We start from the raw sequence: 17,004 nt of genomic DNA, 5'->3' as shown, positions 1-17,004 counted from the left end.
AGATCTTTATTGATGTAATTAATAAATATAATATTAAAAATAGAGTTCTTAAAAACGACTGTTATTTCTTTCAACTTTTTTATTATTTTTATGAGGTATGAATACTACGATTAGTAATTTCAGCTCAAACAGCCGCTCGTATGGAGGAGTTTCTGTTAGTTATGTTAATTGACTTAGGATCTGTATTTATCTGCGTGTAAATATCAATTTATCTTATAAAAATTGCTTTAAATAAATTATTGTAATTACTATTATGATTTAATTAAATTATTTCGTCAAAGACTCTGAACAAATAGGTACAAAAACTGCTAAGAACAGATTGACAAACATTTCTTCAAGATAACGTGAGAGTTTTGAAACTTAGAGTAAATAAATTTATAACACTTTATTTATAATTAGCTACATAAAAGTAAATTATAATTTAGAATAAAGCCAAGATAAATCAACTAGGAAGACACAAAAAACAGTTTTAACTGTGTTAAAATTATTATTTTACATATTCTAAAGACTAAGTTAACACCATATAAAATATAGATTTCAATAAGGTATAACAGAGTCTAACGAGTGTATATCCCTTGGTGTCTTACCCTTATGTAGAAATCTAATACAAGAGTTAACTTGAGTTTAATATCCATTAACATTCTTCTAATGTAAAGCTGGAGGTTTGTGATACCATGTCTATTATAATTACCATTTTTCATCCAAATGACTAGTAAAGCATGGGAGTAGCTCTTAATTTCTAATAATATCTACTTAAATAACTACTTACTTTACGTCTTTGTATATAGTGTTTTGTTTTGTTTTACTGATTTAATTATGAGTTTCTTTATTTATCCAACTACACCAGAAATAGTTGAAAATAATCAAGATATTAGAAGGAAATTTAATATGAGGTTACTAAGAATTTCTATGTTAATCACTGAGTTATAAACCACTAATTGAACTTTGTTGATGTTTATTAAATAGAACCAGTATTAATTCACTTATCGATAATGTATGTCAAACTTCTGGGTAGTCACCTCGTGCTCAAAGTGTTGGTGTCAGACGAGGTCGAATAATTACAGAAAAAAAAATCACTGACGCCAAACATAATTTTCCTTTCAGCAAAACCACACATCTAAGAATCTGATCATATGCAGTATAAATAAAATTCCTTGTTGACCAATGTTAAATATAAATGTTGACCTATAGGGAAATAACATCAGCATTGTAGCAGTTCTTCCTCTACTATTTAATAGTGCTCGATAAACTTACAGATGTAAGTGTAAAAATATTTAAAACATTGAATACAATTTGAAAATAAAATTTAAAGGAATCATTAAGAAATTATTAGAGAATGGACCAGAATATATTAATATTTAGTTAATATATAGTAGATATATCTATGGAAGGTTATTTAGAATTTGTTTTGTGTATTACTACAAATACTCTGTTAACTCAGAGAATGAAGCACAAATATTTTATTAGAAAATTGAGACTAGTTAGAAGAAAAAATTATGTAAATATTTTAATAAACAATTAATTTAATCTCTCAGTGCTTTAAATAACTTTAGATACAATAATAATTTATGTTAGTAGTGTTAGGATAAAACTTTGGTTTCAATGGTAATTAATGTTAGTATTGGTTGGATAAAACCTTTGTTAGAATGGTAATTAATGTTAGTAGTGTTAGGATAAAACATTTGTTACAATGGTAATTAATGTTAGTAGTAGATGGATAACACTTTTGTTATATTGGTAATTAATGTTATTAGTAGTTGGATAATACTTTTCTTAGAATGGTAATTAATGTTAATAGTGTAAGGATAAAATTTTTTTTAATGGTAATTAATATTAGTAGTAGATGGATAAAACTTTTGTTATAATGGTATTTAATGTTAATAGTAGTTGGATAGAACTTTTGTAACACCGGTAATTAATGTTAATAGAAGTTGGATGAAACTTTTGTTATAATGGTAATTAATTTGGTAGTAGATGGATAAAATATTTTGTTAGAATGGTAATTAATGTTTGTAGTAGTTGGATAGAACTTTTGTTACAATGGTAATTAATGCTAGTAGTTGGATAATTCTTTTGTTACAATGGTAATTAATGTTAGTAGTAGTTGGATAAAACTTTTGTTATAATGGTAATTAATGTTACTTGTAGTTGGATAGAACTTTTATTACACCGTTAATTAATGTTAATAGTAGTTGGATGAAACTTTTGTTATAATGGTAATTAATTTAGTAGTAGATGGATAAAATATTTTGTTATATTGGTAATTAATGTTAGTAGTGTTAAGATAAAACTTTTGTTATAATGGTAATTAATTTAGTAGTTGGATAAAACCTTTGTTAGAATGGTAATTAATGTTGATACCTAAACTTTCTTTCATCTTAGCAAAATCTGATTGTAACTGGTTTATTCAAAAATAAGTTAAACATTTTCTTACTCGCAGTGATGCATTAGGCATCTCATTGATTATGTCTTCTGTTTTACGTTTGAACAGAATGTATTTTTCTGCTTATAAAACAAACACTGATTACAACAGATCATCAGAAATATTGGATCGCCGCCTGTTTTTCACGATTCTTAGTCTGCTTAGTGATCTGTCTGGAGATACCCTTGATACTGCCAAGCACGTAAGGATGATGTAGAGTAAGAACAGGTTTGGATAACTGGAGAACTGGGTGACTAGACACAGTGGTTTGATAAAGCTGTTGTTGTGTCACTGCCTCTCCCGATGTGCTGGATCTTGAAAATTTGAAACTCATCTTCACTGCCTAACTCAGGAGCATCTTCAGTGTGAACACGTCGAGTTTGGTGACAGTTTCTTCTTGGCAGACTCTGTAAGCTTCTCGGAATTCCTGCAACTCCTTTATCACTTCCACTGTAGCCAAACCACAGTTCGGCCATATTCCCTTGATATCTGTTGTCATCATAGTCACATCGTGAATTTTATAATGGTTAGCTGGAGTAAAACAAGACATCTATCACATGCCAGAGATCTTATCAACATCGAATTGGCTCTTGACCTGCTGAATAACTTCATCAAGTACCCTTATGAAAACTTCTATTTTTTTTCTTCCCCGTTTATGGTTCATCTCTGGCAATTTCACAATCATGACTGTTCTTAATAGGAATATCTACTGGAATATCATTAAGGGTTGTAAACTGTTTTGTATCGTTGACAATACTGTGTCATGCGTATCTGCATCTGCAATTATGCAATTATTCAATTATGACTATACTTAATACAGTTAATATGGTTCACGAATTCATTAGTTCTATACATTTCTTGACTAATTATATAGAAATCATTCTAGAAGGACGTTTATTTAAGTATCATGCAATAATTAAAACTTATCATCTTTTCTGGATAATTTAGTTCATAATCAATTTGACAGTTTTAAAGACAATATATATCATAGAACAACGTTTTCTCTTTATTAAAAACTTAGTTGAAACAACGTTAAAGATACACAATAATTTTAAAATTGTTGAAGGCACCAATCTTCACTAACAATCTCCATGTTTCGTTATCATCAGAAAGGAAAACAACCTGAAGAGAAACATATTGACCAATAATTTTACATATAGGGTACTGCCATATTTTGTCTCTCTTTGAAAAATGATTCTCATAAATGAGTTTCTAGAAATTCCTGGACCAGTATCTCATTTTAAGTTAAATTAATATCCTTAAATATATCTAATTATTTCATCTTATTTATTTCATATTTGTTTTTAGTAAATTTAATGAACTTAATATTACTCCGGTTAACTTTATGATAACCAGGATTGTTAGCTATATATTCTACTAAAGTAGTATTTTCGTTTCTGTGTAGTTAAATTACGCTCTCGACGTTTAAGCTTTAAATTTCTACATTCTGCTAGTTTGGAAATGTTGTATTATTCATTTGAATGTGTTATAAAATATAAGTGTAATATTAGTTCTATGCCTAACCAACAACAAAATATTACCATTTTCACCACATGAAGTAAACATTTAGAACAATGTGAGCAACAATATGATGACCGAGATATAGTTTGAATGTGATTTTAAAATGTTGATTTGGACAAATACCTGTGATTATTTCAGTTCGTTAACATGGTATAAATTTCTTAACTAATCTTTTCTTCCTCATGTTCCAATTGCTTGTAACCAAGTCATCGTGCAAGTTGATGTTTCCTTATGTAAAATACAGAATACAGTTTGTAAATGAAACGAGGAAACACTAAATATAAAGATGTACAGAGAAAGAAACTGTATTTGTATAATACTGACACTGTATTTTAGAAAATAATTTATAAATAACTGTTTTTTTATTTCACTGGTTTACGTTTAGTCATTAACTTGACCTATCTATCGAAACCTTCGTAAGTTAAATACAAATGGTCAAATATGCCTAATTTTCTATGCTATATAGTATAACAATTTTATATATTTTGAAATTAATTATTATTTTTACTTCTAAACGGTTTTTTCTCAAATGTTTCTAAATAAAAATAACAATATTTCAACACCAGTAAAAATGTAACGATGTTCAAAATAGAAAAATATTAAATAAATAAAAATATGTATTTTTGTAAACGGTTAGTTACTTAACTTTAGCTACAGTCTTAGAAAATATTTTTAATAAGCTAACACGTCAAGAGTGAAATAATCTCTGTGAACAAAGTTACACAACATTGAAATAAGGCTTTGTGAACATTGTTACACAACTGATATTTAACATGGTTAAAAGACTTGGCAATAATGATTTTCCAAGACTTTATTTACCTAAAGTCTAATGATTTTATGAATATTAACATATGAAGATAGTTTCTTATCATGTTTAAAATATAATACAAATATAAATTAACGAATAGTTTGTATAAATTCTACGTTCAGTGTATAAAAAGAGTATACACAGTAGGTATACACGTATTACTACCACTGTATGATGTTTAAGAAATATTTCTCTAATTATTCTACTTTTACATATCTTTCAATACGTTAGATCAAAATATATTTCAGGAAAATACAAAATTTATAAAAATATGAATGTTTGATATGAATTATTTATGTTTTAGAACAAAACCTATAGTAACCAAATATTTTAATAAAGTGGTAAAAATCTTAAATTAATTAATCGAAATTTTCTACACAAAAATAGTAAACACATAAGATGTGACATTATTTTTGTTATAAAAATTGAAAGGGTCTAAATGTTTATGTTTTTACTTAGTTGATTTGGTGTCTGTGATCTGTTTTGAAAGCATTACATCTATCACTGAAATTGTTTCCACGTAGAGTTTTCTGATGAATTACATTTTTTTATCTATGTAATTGTATGACTTATATGTAAAGAAAACTTTTCTGATAAACGCTGTATTTTACTTTTTAATATTGGTATCATTGACTTGTGTCTGAATAACATGTTTCGTATACAGTATAACAACTTATCAAAGTAACAATACTTAATAATAAGTACATCCATTTCATAAAGATAATAACAAAATAAATATAATTGAAATGTAAATAAATTATTATTTTTTGCATGAATGTAGTTTATTGTCCGCAGCTAATGTGATATTATTTATAGTGTCAATTTAAGGGCTATAGATATTAAATTGTAAATTAGATATATATATGTACAGATATGTGAAGAAGAACAAAAACTGAAACATGAATATAGATATTTTATTTTATTAATTTCATTCACACACAATCTGTATGACTTTAGACCCAGTGAAACTACACGTTCTCCTTCCAGCCATTGTGGTGTCCTTTCGGATCACGTTTGCTAGTGTGCATTTCATATAATGTGACGTCACTAACTTCAAACGATCAATCACAGGAACCACTTTTACATTTTATTTTATTAGACACTATAATATTAAATAATAATACGTTCCACACAATGATAATGAAGAAATGATGAGTATTCTAATTGTTTATAAAACGTTATAATCTAGGACGAGAAAACTAAACTTTTGGAATCACATGTTTTTCATATTTATATATATATTGGATGAATAAATAATCTCATTAATTTTTAATTAAAAGGTGATAATATTGTTTATGTACTTGTATAACTTAAAAAAATAAGTTATCAAAAAATACTTTGTCACAAACAAGGATTATCAATTACAACCTGATAATCTGATAATTATGATCTAAGCAATCCACTGTAATATCACACCATCTAGGTGTTAAGAACGAAACATTAGAGACATGTAAATGAATATAGCTAAATAAATATATATTATTTTATATTTTATGGTAGAGTAAAATAAAGTTGTTTCCCAACAGCTATAACTATAAGGAATGTTTGTCATTTTTATATATAGAATTTATCGTTTGTTTTTTATTCAGATTATAATTATTCTGTCTTCCTTATAGATTTAAATATCGTTACAACTTTAGAAATATACAAGTTTCAGTTTAGTTTCCAACTTTTTAAAGTTTCTTTAACAAGAAGACTGGCCATAGATTAATACATATATATATATATCACTGTGACAAAAAGGTAAATTTTATGTCTGTGTACTAACGGATAGATACGCTGTATTCTATAAAAAGGCGGATCGCGGTAAAAAAGGCTTCCATTCGGTACATGTACCAACCACGGACAAGCCTTATCAAACTTATGGACGGAAACTAGCAAAAAGACTGGTTTTTGTTCACTATGTGGAGAGATCATGGTGACAAATTCAATGGAATAACTCATTATTCAGATGGATCATTTTAACATAAACACAAAAAAGCTTTGTATATGGCCAAAACAAAGGACGGATCACTGTAATAAAAACATACATTGCAGCTAGTAATATGAATGGAATATGACACCAAAAGGGTAGAATACAGCTAGTAATAAGGATGGATCACAGTAATTAAAATACAGACTACGGCTAGTAGTATAGATGGATTAAGATACTAAAAGGATGGACTATAGCTAGCATTATAGATACACTAGGATACCAAAAGAATGGAATACAGTTCGTAGTATGGATGGATCAATGTAATAACAACATAGGTTACAGGTTGTAGTATGGATGGATTACGATACCAAAAAGATGGACAACAGCTAGTAGTGTGGATAGACTACGACAACAAAATGATGGACTGCTGCTTGTAACATGGATGTATTGTGATTCCAAAAGGATGGACTATAGCTAATATAATAAATGGATTAGGACATCAAAATGATTGAATACAATTAGTAGTTGAAGCTTGAAGATGGTATTCTTGTCCGGAAATTGGAAACTGCAGATGAGAAAGTGACAACCTGGCAAACAGTTATACCGAGAAAGTTACAGAAAGTTTTGCTGTGTTCAACAGGAGAACATCTTGGAGTTAAAATGCCATGTAGTCACTTACGACAGTAATTTTACTTTATACGTATGATGCAATATGTGAAAGAATGGTGCAGAACCTGCAGTGCATGTTGTGCAAAAAAGGGACCCAAGCATAAGGGACGTGCTCAAATTTTACCAAGTGGTCTGAGGCATATGCAATACCAAATCAGGAAACTAGAACTGTAGCTTCGGCTATTAGTGATTTCTTTCTCAGGTTTGGTATGCCATACGAATTGCATTCAGATCAAGGCCGTAACTTTGAGTCAGATGTGTTCCATGAATGCTGTAAGTTGTTTGGCATACGAAAGACCAGGACAACGCCACTTCATCCACAGTCTGACGGAATGGCAGAAAAGTAAAATTGGACACTGAGACAGTAATTGGCAAAGTTTTGTTATAGCCGCCAAGATGACTGGGATGTCTTACTCCCTCCATTGTTGATGGCCTATAGAACAGCAGAGCATGAAGCCACTGGATTCACTCCAGCAGAGCTGATGTTTGGTTGGGAACTTCGGTTGACGGTTGAACTGATAACAGGATGCCCACCTTACGAAGAGTTGCCTGAAAATGGGCCAGAGTTTGTGAAAGTTTTATCTGAAAGGATGGATGATATTCATCATCAAGTGTGTTGAAACTAATAAACGTCTGCTGATTCCATGAAGCTATGTTATGATAAGAGATGTACTGAAGTCAGCTTTGTACCAGGACACAAGGTGTGGTTGTATAATCCAAGGAAGACCAAAGGGAAGTTTCCTAAGTTGTCTTCTCCATGGGAAGGTCTATATGACATAGTGGATCGTCTCTCAGATGTGCCTTTCCGAATAAAATTTGGTCGGCGAGGACATTTCAGTTGGAACGAAATGAACAACTGGACAAATGATGCTGCTGAAGACGTATCACCAGAAGAAGCCACTGTTGAAGAAGAATTTCTACTCGGTTTTTAGAGGGAAAACAGTGAAGCCGTTAATGAAGTTACTACCATTAATGTGACTGCTACCGATAATGGCACATTTCCTGATGGAGCAGATGAAAGAAGAAACGTCCTGTAAAATTTGTACTGAAATTTAGCGAAAAGCAGATACGTAACCATATATATCTCTATATTAAATTAAAATAAAATCTAAATATTTTCTAGGATAACTTAATTATAATATCTTACTTTCTTTTCTTACTTCATTCTAAGATCTTGCAAACAGCGAAGAAACAACTATCATTTTATAGCGGTATTCAATACTGAGTCATTCATGTGATCTTATTTGTATATCTCCAGTTGGGGTATTCTGCAGTTACTAAGTCTATCAGGTCATCTTATTTGTATATCTCCCTTCTTGGTATCGTGTAGATACTGAGTCAATCACGTATTTTAATTTTCATACCTATCGGGTAACAGCATTGCGTGAATCACCTGGTTACAATATACCTCTTGGGTGACAGCGTCACGTGATATAATATAATCATATGAATCACGTATAGTAAAAGTAGACAACCTTATTGATAACCTTATTGTGATATACGAAAAAAGTATTTTATTTACAAATATTTATACAGAACTTTGAGTCAAGTGGATGTTAAAGACATGGAACGCTTTAGACACCTACCGATAACATTATCTGTTATGAATTTTATTATGTAAATACCTCTATGTATTAAATTCACTTTAAAACATAATCAGTCTTACTTGTTTTGTAAAATGCTTTGCATTTTAAAATATTTTTTTAATGATTACCTTCACATTCACGTGACAAGTACCATTAAAATGAAATAATTTGTACAGTTTCTTAGTCCGATTGTTACTGATAAGTTTTTAATAATCTCGTAATTATGGAAAAACAGAAGTGAAGTAGAACCATAGCTCAATGACGTGTTTGTAACAGAAAATTACATTGGTTATTGTTACTAATGTGTTACAGAGGACTTAGAACAGGGATCGAATCTTCATCTCCACGTCTGGAAGGGAGTATTTCTGTCCTTTCCAATCGCTCCATTCCACGCCATCAGCATAACTTTCGTGTTTACCGTTCAGGTAGAGTCCATTAAGATTGGAACCGTGACAATTCTTGTACAACCAAGCTCCTTTAAAGGTTTGGGCGCAATTAAAATCATCAATATCATTATCATTGTCTTTTGTGGTAAACCTGAACTCGTTGTGGTAACAGAATGAGTCCCCTATCAATATAAAGAATATATAGAATCTTCCGTGAAAAGTAACCTGGCCACATTTGAACTTGTCCACCCTACATCCGTTCTGTATTTTCACCCTTAATCCATCCTGTATGTCCACCCTACATTCATCCTGTATGTCCACCCCACATCTGTCCTGTATGTTCACCCGCCATCCATCCTGTATGTCCACCCCACATTCATCCTGTATGTCCACCCCACATCTGTCCTGTATGTCCATCCTACATTCATCCTGTATGTCCTCCCCACATCTGTCATGTATGTTCACTCGCGATCCATCCTGTATGTTCACCCTACATCCATCTTGTATGTCCACCCTCCATACACTACAAGGGTTAATGCAAAACCCTCAGGAATATTTAAAGTTTTTAATGGCTTACAAGATGCCAAACATATATAAGAATGACTCCAGAACTGAACTGTTAATGAGTTACTGAAATTTTTGATGAGGTACAACTATCTCAGTAAAAGATTGTTGACGAGGTACAGATACTTCAGAACTACATTGTAGACGATGAATCATGAATTATTTAGTGTTAAGGCCAAATTTGAAATTTGAGTCGGCAGTAGGCAGATGAATGTTTCAACTAACGTTGTTTTAAGCTATCTATAATTTAAATGGATTGTAGTAAGCCATTTCACTGCAGGCTTATATGTTGAAAAATAAGGAATTTTCTCAATACAACTAGTTATAGAATCAGTAATCAATATGAAAGTCTTGGAATGACTCACCTCAGCTAATTGTATTCCATACATAATGTATATGGAACCACAAATAAATATTAATTTTATTGTCGCGATCATTGATTACAAAATACTACAGATAATAGTAGATAGTAATACATAAGGTATAAGACAAATTACAACAGTAATACATAAGGTACAAGGCAAATTATGACATTATTATATAATGTCTAGATACATTCACTAAAACAGAGTTTAGCAATATAAAAGAAAGATAATAAATAATTAAATACATCAAATCCTACAAATTAATAATGAATCAGTTTGATTTTACACAAAACGTTTTCATACTAAATTATGGACAATATTTAAATCGGGTAGGATTACTTTAAAATAAACATTAAGCTAACTGCGTTCAAGAAAAAACCTTTTCCAAGCTGCATAAAAAAAAGAGTCCACTGCAGACAAAAACAAAGAAGCAAATATTGAAATGATACAACAAACTATTGCTTCGTCTGCTGAAAAAAATCATTAAGAAAGACTTGTTCATTATCCAAATAAAAACTACATTGTTGGAAGAGAAATGTATTGTTAACGTCCTTATATTGTTTATCCTAGTTTGATGATGAGGAAACCACTTTTAGAAAATATAGTTTGGAGTGGCTTGAATTGGTAATAAAAGAATCTATATTACAAGTAACAAAAGTACAATATTTCTTGTTTTCAGGTAAGAGTACTTGTCGAATAAGAATCCATTCTACCTGTACAAACACTCTGTATATTTAACACTACCTATTTAAAAACGGAAAACAGAACCTATCTATACAGACCTTCTGTATCTTTAACATCAACTGTTTAAAAACTGAAAACGGAACCTACCTATACAGACTTTCTGTATCTTTAACACCATCTGTTTAAAAACTGAAAACAGAACCTACCTATACAGACTTTCTGTATCTTTAACACTATCTGGTTTGAAAAATTTAAAGAGCATCTGCCTATAAAGGCCTTTTGTATCTTTAACACCATCTGTTAAAATCCTAATCAGAACTTACCTAACCAGAATTCCTTCTGAATGTCTCCAAATCCTACTTTGTAATCTGCCCAAGGTTTGAAAAAGTAATCCTTTGGGTTTCCGTGGTGTCATCATCTTTGGATTACCTTAGAAACAGAAAATGGAGAACTTGTAAGTTTACTGTTATAATTAAACCTAATATATATGTTTTTACATATAATAGTTTTATATGATATTATCTATAATAAACGTTACTTACCGTCCAGCCTCCTAAAATCAGTATCCATGTCACAATAAACATAGAAACTTCCTGTAGTGATCCATGACTTGGGTCAGATACGATACGATCCACTGGTAAGGTGTCCATTAAGCAGAACATCAGCACAATCGATTGGTCCAGGAGATAAAAGTGGACATATGCGGTCCGATTCCTGATGGATTAGATTTTCAAAAATAGAAAGATATAATCTTCACGCTATTGAACTGAGGTGGTTCAACATATATAAATATATGGACAAAGAACTTGTTAGTTGATTTGTTATCCAGAGATACTGATATATATGAATTTGGTATTGGGTTGAAACTTTGAAGACAAGTGTGACATAGTTTGTAGTTCTGTTGTTTCTTTATTCAATAATAATTATTCCTCTAGTTGATATGTGTATCAGTATATATAGTTCAACACGAATTTTATGTTGAAGTTATAGATTCGTATATTAATGTACAGTTAGTACAATGTGTATTATACGGTTAGTATAGTTGGTATCATACAGCTTGGCCCATAGAAAATGTTACAAAGACAGTGGAAACCAATTTAATTGTTGTTTATTTCAGAGTAAAATGTTATATATTATAATATTTCTAAAATAAATAACTTTGTAATTTCTTCTGCTCCACCCTTTATATATTTAAATACATAGACTAAAATTAAAATATATATTATCTATCTGTTAATCGTTTATCGTGTAAATAATTTTATTTATATTTTATCTATTTTTTTATATTTTAAACTAAGTAATAATTTTATAAATTTATAGTAATAACGTTTCATTTTAAACTCTAAATACGAACTTCGTTTGTCTGATAAGACGAGAGAAAGAACCAAAAAAAAGGAACAAATATTTAGTGTTATGCTAACCAAAGTAACCATCCCCACACAGAACAGACATAAACTCAGATGTGTGTCTGGGGACTTACAACGCTACAATCAGGGTTTCGATACTCTCGGTGGGTACAGAACAGTTGTGTAGTTTTGTGCTTTACTACAAACAAACCAACAAGTTAACCAAATAACTTTAAATATTGGACTGTAAAATTCCTTATATTAAACAATACTATTATTCAACAGGTAATGTGAAAAACAATACACGTTTCTAACAATACATCTTTCATATTTAACAATACCATCATTCAACAACAACATTAATAATTTGGACCAGATGATTTCTCTGAAAAATTGCCCTACACAAGATGACGAAAAAAGCTGATAAATTAACTTAATTCTAAATTAATTAATGAAAAGTATTTACACCTTTATATAAGATATTTACACCTCTAGATAAACTTTCTCAAAACTTTTACCTCTGGTTTTCAGGTTTTATTTGGCTAAAGACGCAACTATTCCGGTTATTGACGTCTCTTCACACAGTTTCTGGACGGTCACTGATCCAAAACTTGGACCAATCCATAAAACAAGCCAAATAAAGACGAATTTTATTATTTTTAAAGACTTCTTTTTTCTTCTTACTATAAAGTAAAGAACATTGTAGAAGTTTGTTTCTGACAGTTTACGAAATATAAAAATAAAATTAGTGAACGAACCGGTATTTAAAAAAACAGAGTTTCTATGCTTGACAAAATGAAATAATTACAAAATATAAATGTTTTACTGAAAGGAACTCGGACATGGAATTGATACCATTAACCTATAGTTTGAATTTTAATTTATTTTAGACATTCGGTTTTGTATAGGAAAGTTTAATAAGACAATAACCCTCTTTATTATTAAGGATATTGTTAAGGTTAGCTTAAGTTATTGAGTAAAAACAAAGATGAGTTTTTTAAATATACAGAACCGAAAAAACATCATTGTTTTAAGTAGACTGAAACAATAACAGGATTAAGATTAACACAACTTTTTACTGGAACAGGATTTAAACACACAATCCAAACTCTAACTCTTTCTTATACAACACCTCTTATACTAAAGTAATTTATTTTAAAACTAAATATTCCAAATTTTGTCTCTCTCAAATTGATCAGGTTTCAGCATTTTTTTGGTTTTACATTAAAATTTTCAGTTGAATCAACAAAGATGACATTTAATGATTCATAACTTCATTCATACAAAAGAACAGTAAGATAATAAAAATATTTAAAGTAATAAATATTATTAATAAGTTGTAAAAAGTGTCAAAAATAACTTTCAAAATAACTTTTCGATTGGTTTCTACACCGTTAGGAATTCTCTGAAAATGATATGAACGAGTCTGTTTTATTTTAATATATGATCTGAGTCAGTAATATGTACAACCAACGTCGCATCAACTTCGATCGTTTTAACTTCTTGTTTATCTTCTGGAGGTAATCACGTGATTCTTTTTCTATATCATGATAAGCCTGAAAGTCCAGTGGTCAAATACGGCAACTGCTAATGATAATATCGAAACATCATAAACTTCAAATCAATAAGACAATTAATACACAGACAAACACATTCGATAAACCAGTAATTAAACCTTCTTCAGAGAACTTAGTTTCTTGTCACATAACATTTCTCAAAAACTAACCTTCAAACCAACAATAAATATGATTTGAAATATTTGGAATACTTCTCTTTCATTAAATATATCTATTCAAACAATGTTCTTTAAGTTTTTCTTTGTCTTATATCTATTCTTCAGTTGTTCTTCTAAGGTCTAAGATTACAATTATTCAAGTGTGTTAGAACATCTTATCCACTTGTATTCTGATATTGTTAATTGTTTCCTTTCTATAGGACCCTTTAAATGTTTAAATATTCTACGTTCTTGAGTTCTGAGATAGTTAATCAATTTCTTTTTTTAAGCTTTATACTTCCATGTTGTTCAAACAAATGTTCAAATATTAATCTTTATTTATAAATTTATTTAAAGTTGTAGCAACTTTCAATAAACGATAAATTCAACAGAATAATTTAAATTTTATACTTTCATCTGGTTATTACTTAAAATTATTTCTAGCCAAAGTGTTGGTAGTACATTTGTGTTTACAGTTTAAAAACATTTACATGTTTTATGTTAGAACAATAACATCTTTATGGTTAATTGTAGTCATTTCCAACTCAATAAAAATAAAGACTGTTTTGTTTTCTATCCGAAATTAACCTATTTTCGTACAAATTGAATCTATTAGCTGACCAAATTTACAGCTTCTAAACATGAACGTCCACAGTCTAAACTTATAACTTTTAACATTTATCAACTTACTTCCAGTATTACCAATATCCCACTATGATTAGCCCTATAAGTTTATCATCCACATTTATGGCTAATGACTGTTTTAAACATATAAATCAAGTCGTCTGAACTTTTTCTACACTCCAGGGAAAAATCCCACGTTTTAATACTTTCATCATAGATATAACTTCTTTAAATAACCATCTTCATATTTAAACATATATGATCATCAACAACAATAACTTTACTATATAGCCAAGTTATCATCATATCAGTTACGTATCATACTTACATTACTATATTTATCTTACAATACAACTAATTATACATAAAGAACTCTTGTATATTGTAGGTTAAGACAATCGTCATTTTCTGATTTGATGATGGGATTCGAACCCACGACCTGCAGATTGAAAGTCGATTGCCGTGATCAAAACTAAAATATTTTAAATTTATTACACTGTTAAGATATTTGTTCACTTTAAGTTATGTTATAATACATAAAGGATTAATAACAAACATTCATATGTTATAAAGTTTGTGATTTTCGTGAAATGTGTTTGAGCTAACGTGTGAAAAGAAATGTAGAAGTAGAATAATTAGAGAAATATTTCTTAAACATCATGCATTGATAATACATATGTGTATATCTACTGCATATACTCTCTTTATATTAGTGTACACTGAACGTATAATTTATACAACCTATTCGTTAATTTATATTTGTATTATATTTTAAACATGATAAGAAACTATCTTCGTATGTTAATATTCACAAATCATTATGCTTTAGGTAAATAAAATTATGTGAAACCATTATTGCCAAGCCTTTTGACCAAGTCAGACATCAGTTGTGTAACATTGTTCACAGAGCCTTATTTCAATGTTATGTAATCTTGATCACTAAGCCCTATTCCCCTGTTGTGTGACATTGTTCCCAGAGCTTTATTTTATCTTGAGTAAGCTTTTTCCCAATCTTATTTCCATATTTTTCCTTTAGCCACAGAGTTTTATTTCCATCTCGTTTAACCTAGTTCATAGGATTATTTTCATGATGAGTAACCTAGTTCTCACAGCTTACATTCGAGTGTGAAACCTTCATTGCAGAGTCCTTTATCCTCCTTGTGTAACTTTGTTCACAGAGTCTTAATTCCATGTTTCGTAACTTTGTTCACAGAACCTTAATTCCATGTTTTGTAACTTTGTTCACAGAACCTTAATTCCATGTTTTGTACCTTTCTTCACAGAACTTATATCCATGTTTTTTAAACTTATTCGGAGAACCTATTTTCTTAAATCTCTTCAAAAATTGTAAAGTTGAATCTGAAATACAACATTTTCTTCATGATAAAGAACAGAATTCCGACATTGAAAATGTTAAGTATTGTTTATGAATCCAAACTACTTACGTGTTCAGTAGTTATATTGGATCAAAAATAAATGACAAAAGGTATAAGGTAGGAATGACGTATTAATTTATTCAAAATATTTACTAAGACTGTAGTTAAAACTAACTATTCAACCCTTTAAAATATACATATTTTTATTTATGTAGATTTTCTGTTTTGAACATCGTTACATTTTTACCGATGGTAAAATATTGTTGTTTTTATTGATAAACGTCTGAGAATAAGCTTTTAGAAATACAAAATTAATTAATTTCGAAATATATACATTTTTATGGCATAAAAATTGGGCATATTTTACCATTTATATTTAACTTATGAAGGTTTCGAATGATAGATGAAGTTAATGATTAAATGTAAACCATTGAAATAAAAAATAATTAATTATAAGTTGGTCTCTAAAATATGATGTCAATATTTTAAGAATACAGTTGCTTTCTTTGTAGTTTCTTATATTTAGTGTTTATAATCTCATTTAGAACCTGTATTCTGTATTTTACATAAGGAAACATCAACTTACACGATAATTTGGTTTCAAGGAATTGGTACATGAGAAAGAAAGTCTTAGTTAATAAATTTATACATTGTTAACGAACTGAAATAATCAACATTTTAAAATCACATTTAAACTATTTCTCGGTCAACATATTGTTGCACACATTGTTCAAAATGTTTGCTTCGTGTGGTGAAAGTGATAAGACTTGTTTTTCGTTATCATAGCACTAATATTATACTAATATTTTATACCATATTAGTATAATATTAGTATCTGGTGGACCAGAAGAAGAATCATCACAGGTTTGGTACTGATCAGCATTTATATATTTCGTGTATAATGATCTTAGAGAAATTCTATTCCCACACAACGAAATCTGTTAAAATTTGTCATTTATGAGATTATCTTGAAACAATACTTACAAGTTCATTTGTATTATAATCATACTTGTTTATCTCTTGA

The 17,004-nt window shown here is 29.5% G+C and overlaps 1 protein-coding gene across 1 annotated transcript; it reads right to left on the bottom strand.

Annotated features, from left to right (window-relative positions):
- Positions 1 to 9,121: 9,121 nt before the first annotated feature.
- Positions 9,122 to 11,570, bottom strand: LOC106475271 (techylectin-5A-like). The gene is made up of 3 exons (XM_013935968.2): positions 11,463 to 11,570; positions 11,244 to 11,322; positions 9,122 to 9,489 (listed from the first exon to the last, which is right to left on the bottom strand). The coding sequence occupies exons 1-3, from the start codon at positions 11,568 to 11,570 to the stop codon at positions 9,239 to 9,241; spliced, it is 438 nt and encodes a 145-aa protein (XP_013791422.1). The 3' UTR covers positions 9,122 to 9,238.
- Between the last annotated feature and the right edge of the window lie 5,434 nt (positions 11,571 to 17,004).

The sequence above is a fragment of the Limulus polyphemus genome, unplaced genomic scaffold, assembly GCF_000517525.1.
Source record: "Limulus polyphemus unplaced genomic scaffold, Limulus_polyphemus-2.1.2 Scaffold8333, whole genome shotgun sequence".
Taxonomy (NCBI): domain Eukaryota; kingdom Metazoa; phylum Arthropoda; class Merostomata; order Xiphosura; family Limulidae; genus Limulus; species Limulus polyphemus.
This window is presented reverse-complemented; position numbering and strand designations above follow the sequence as displayed.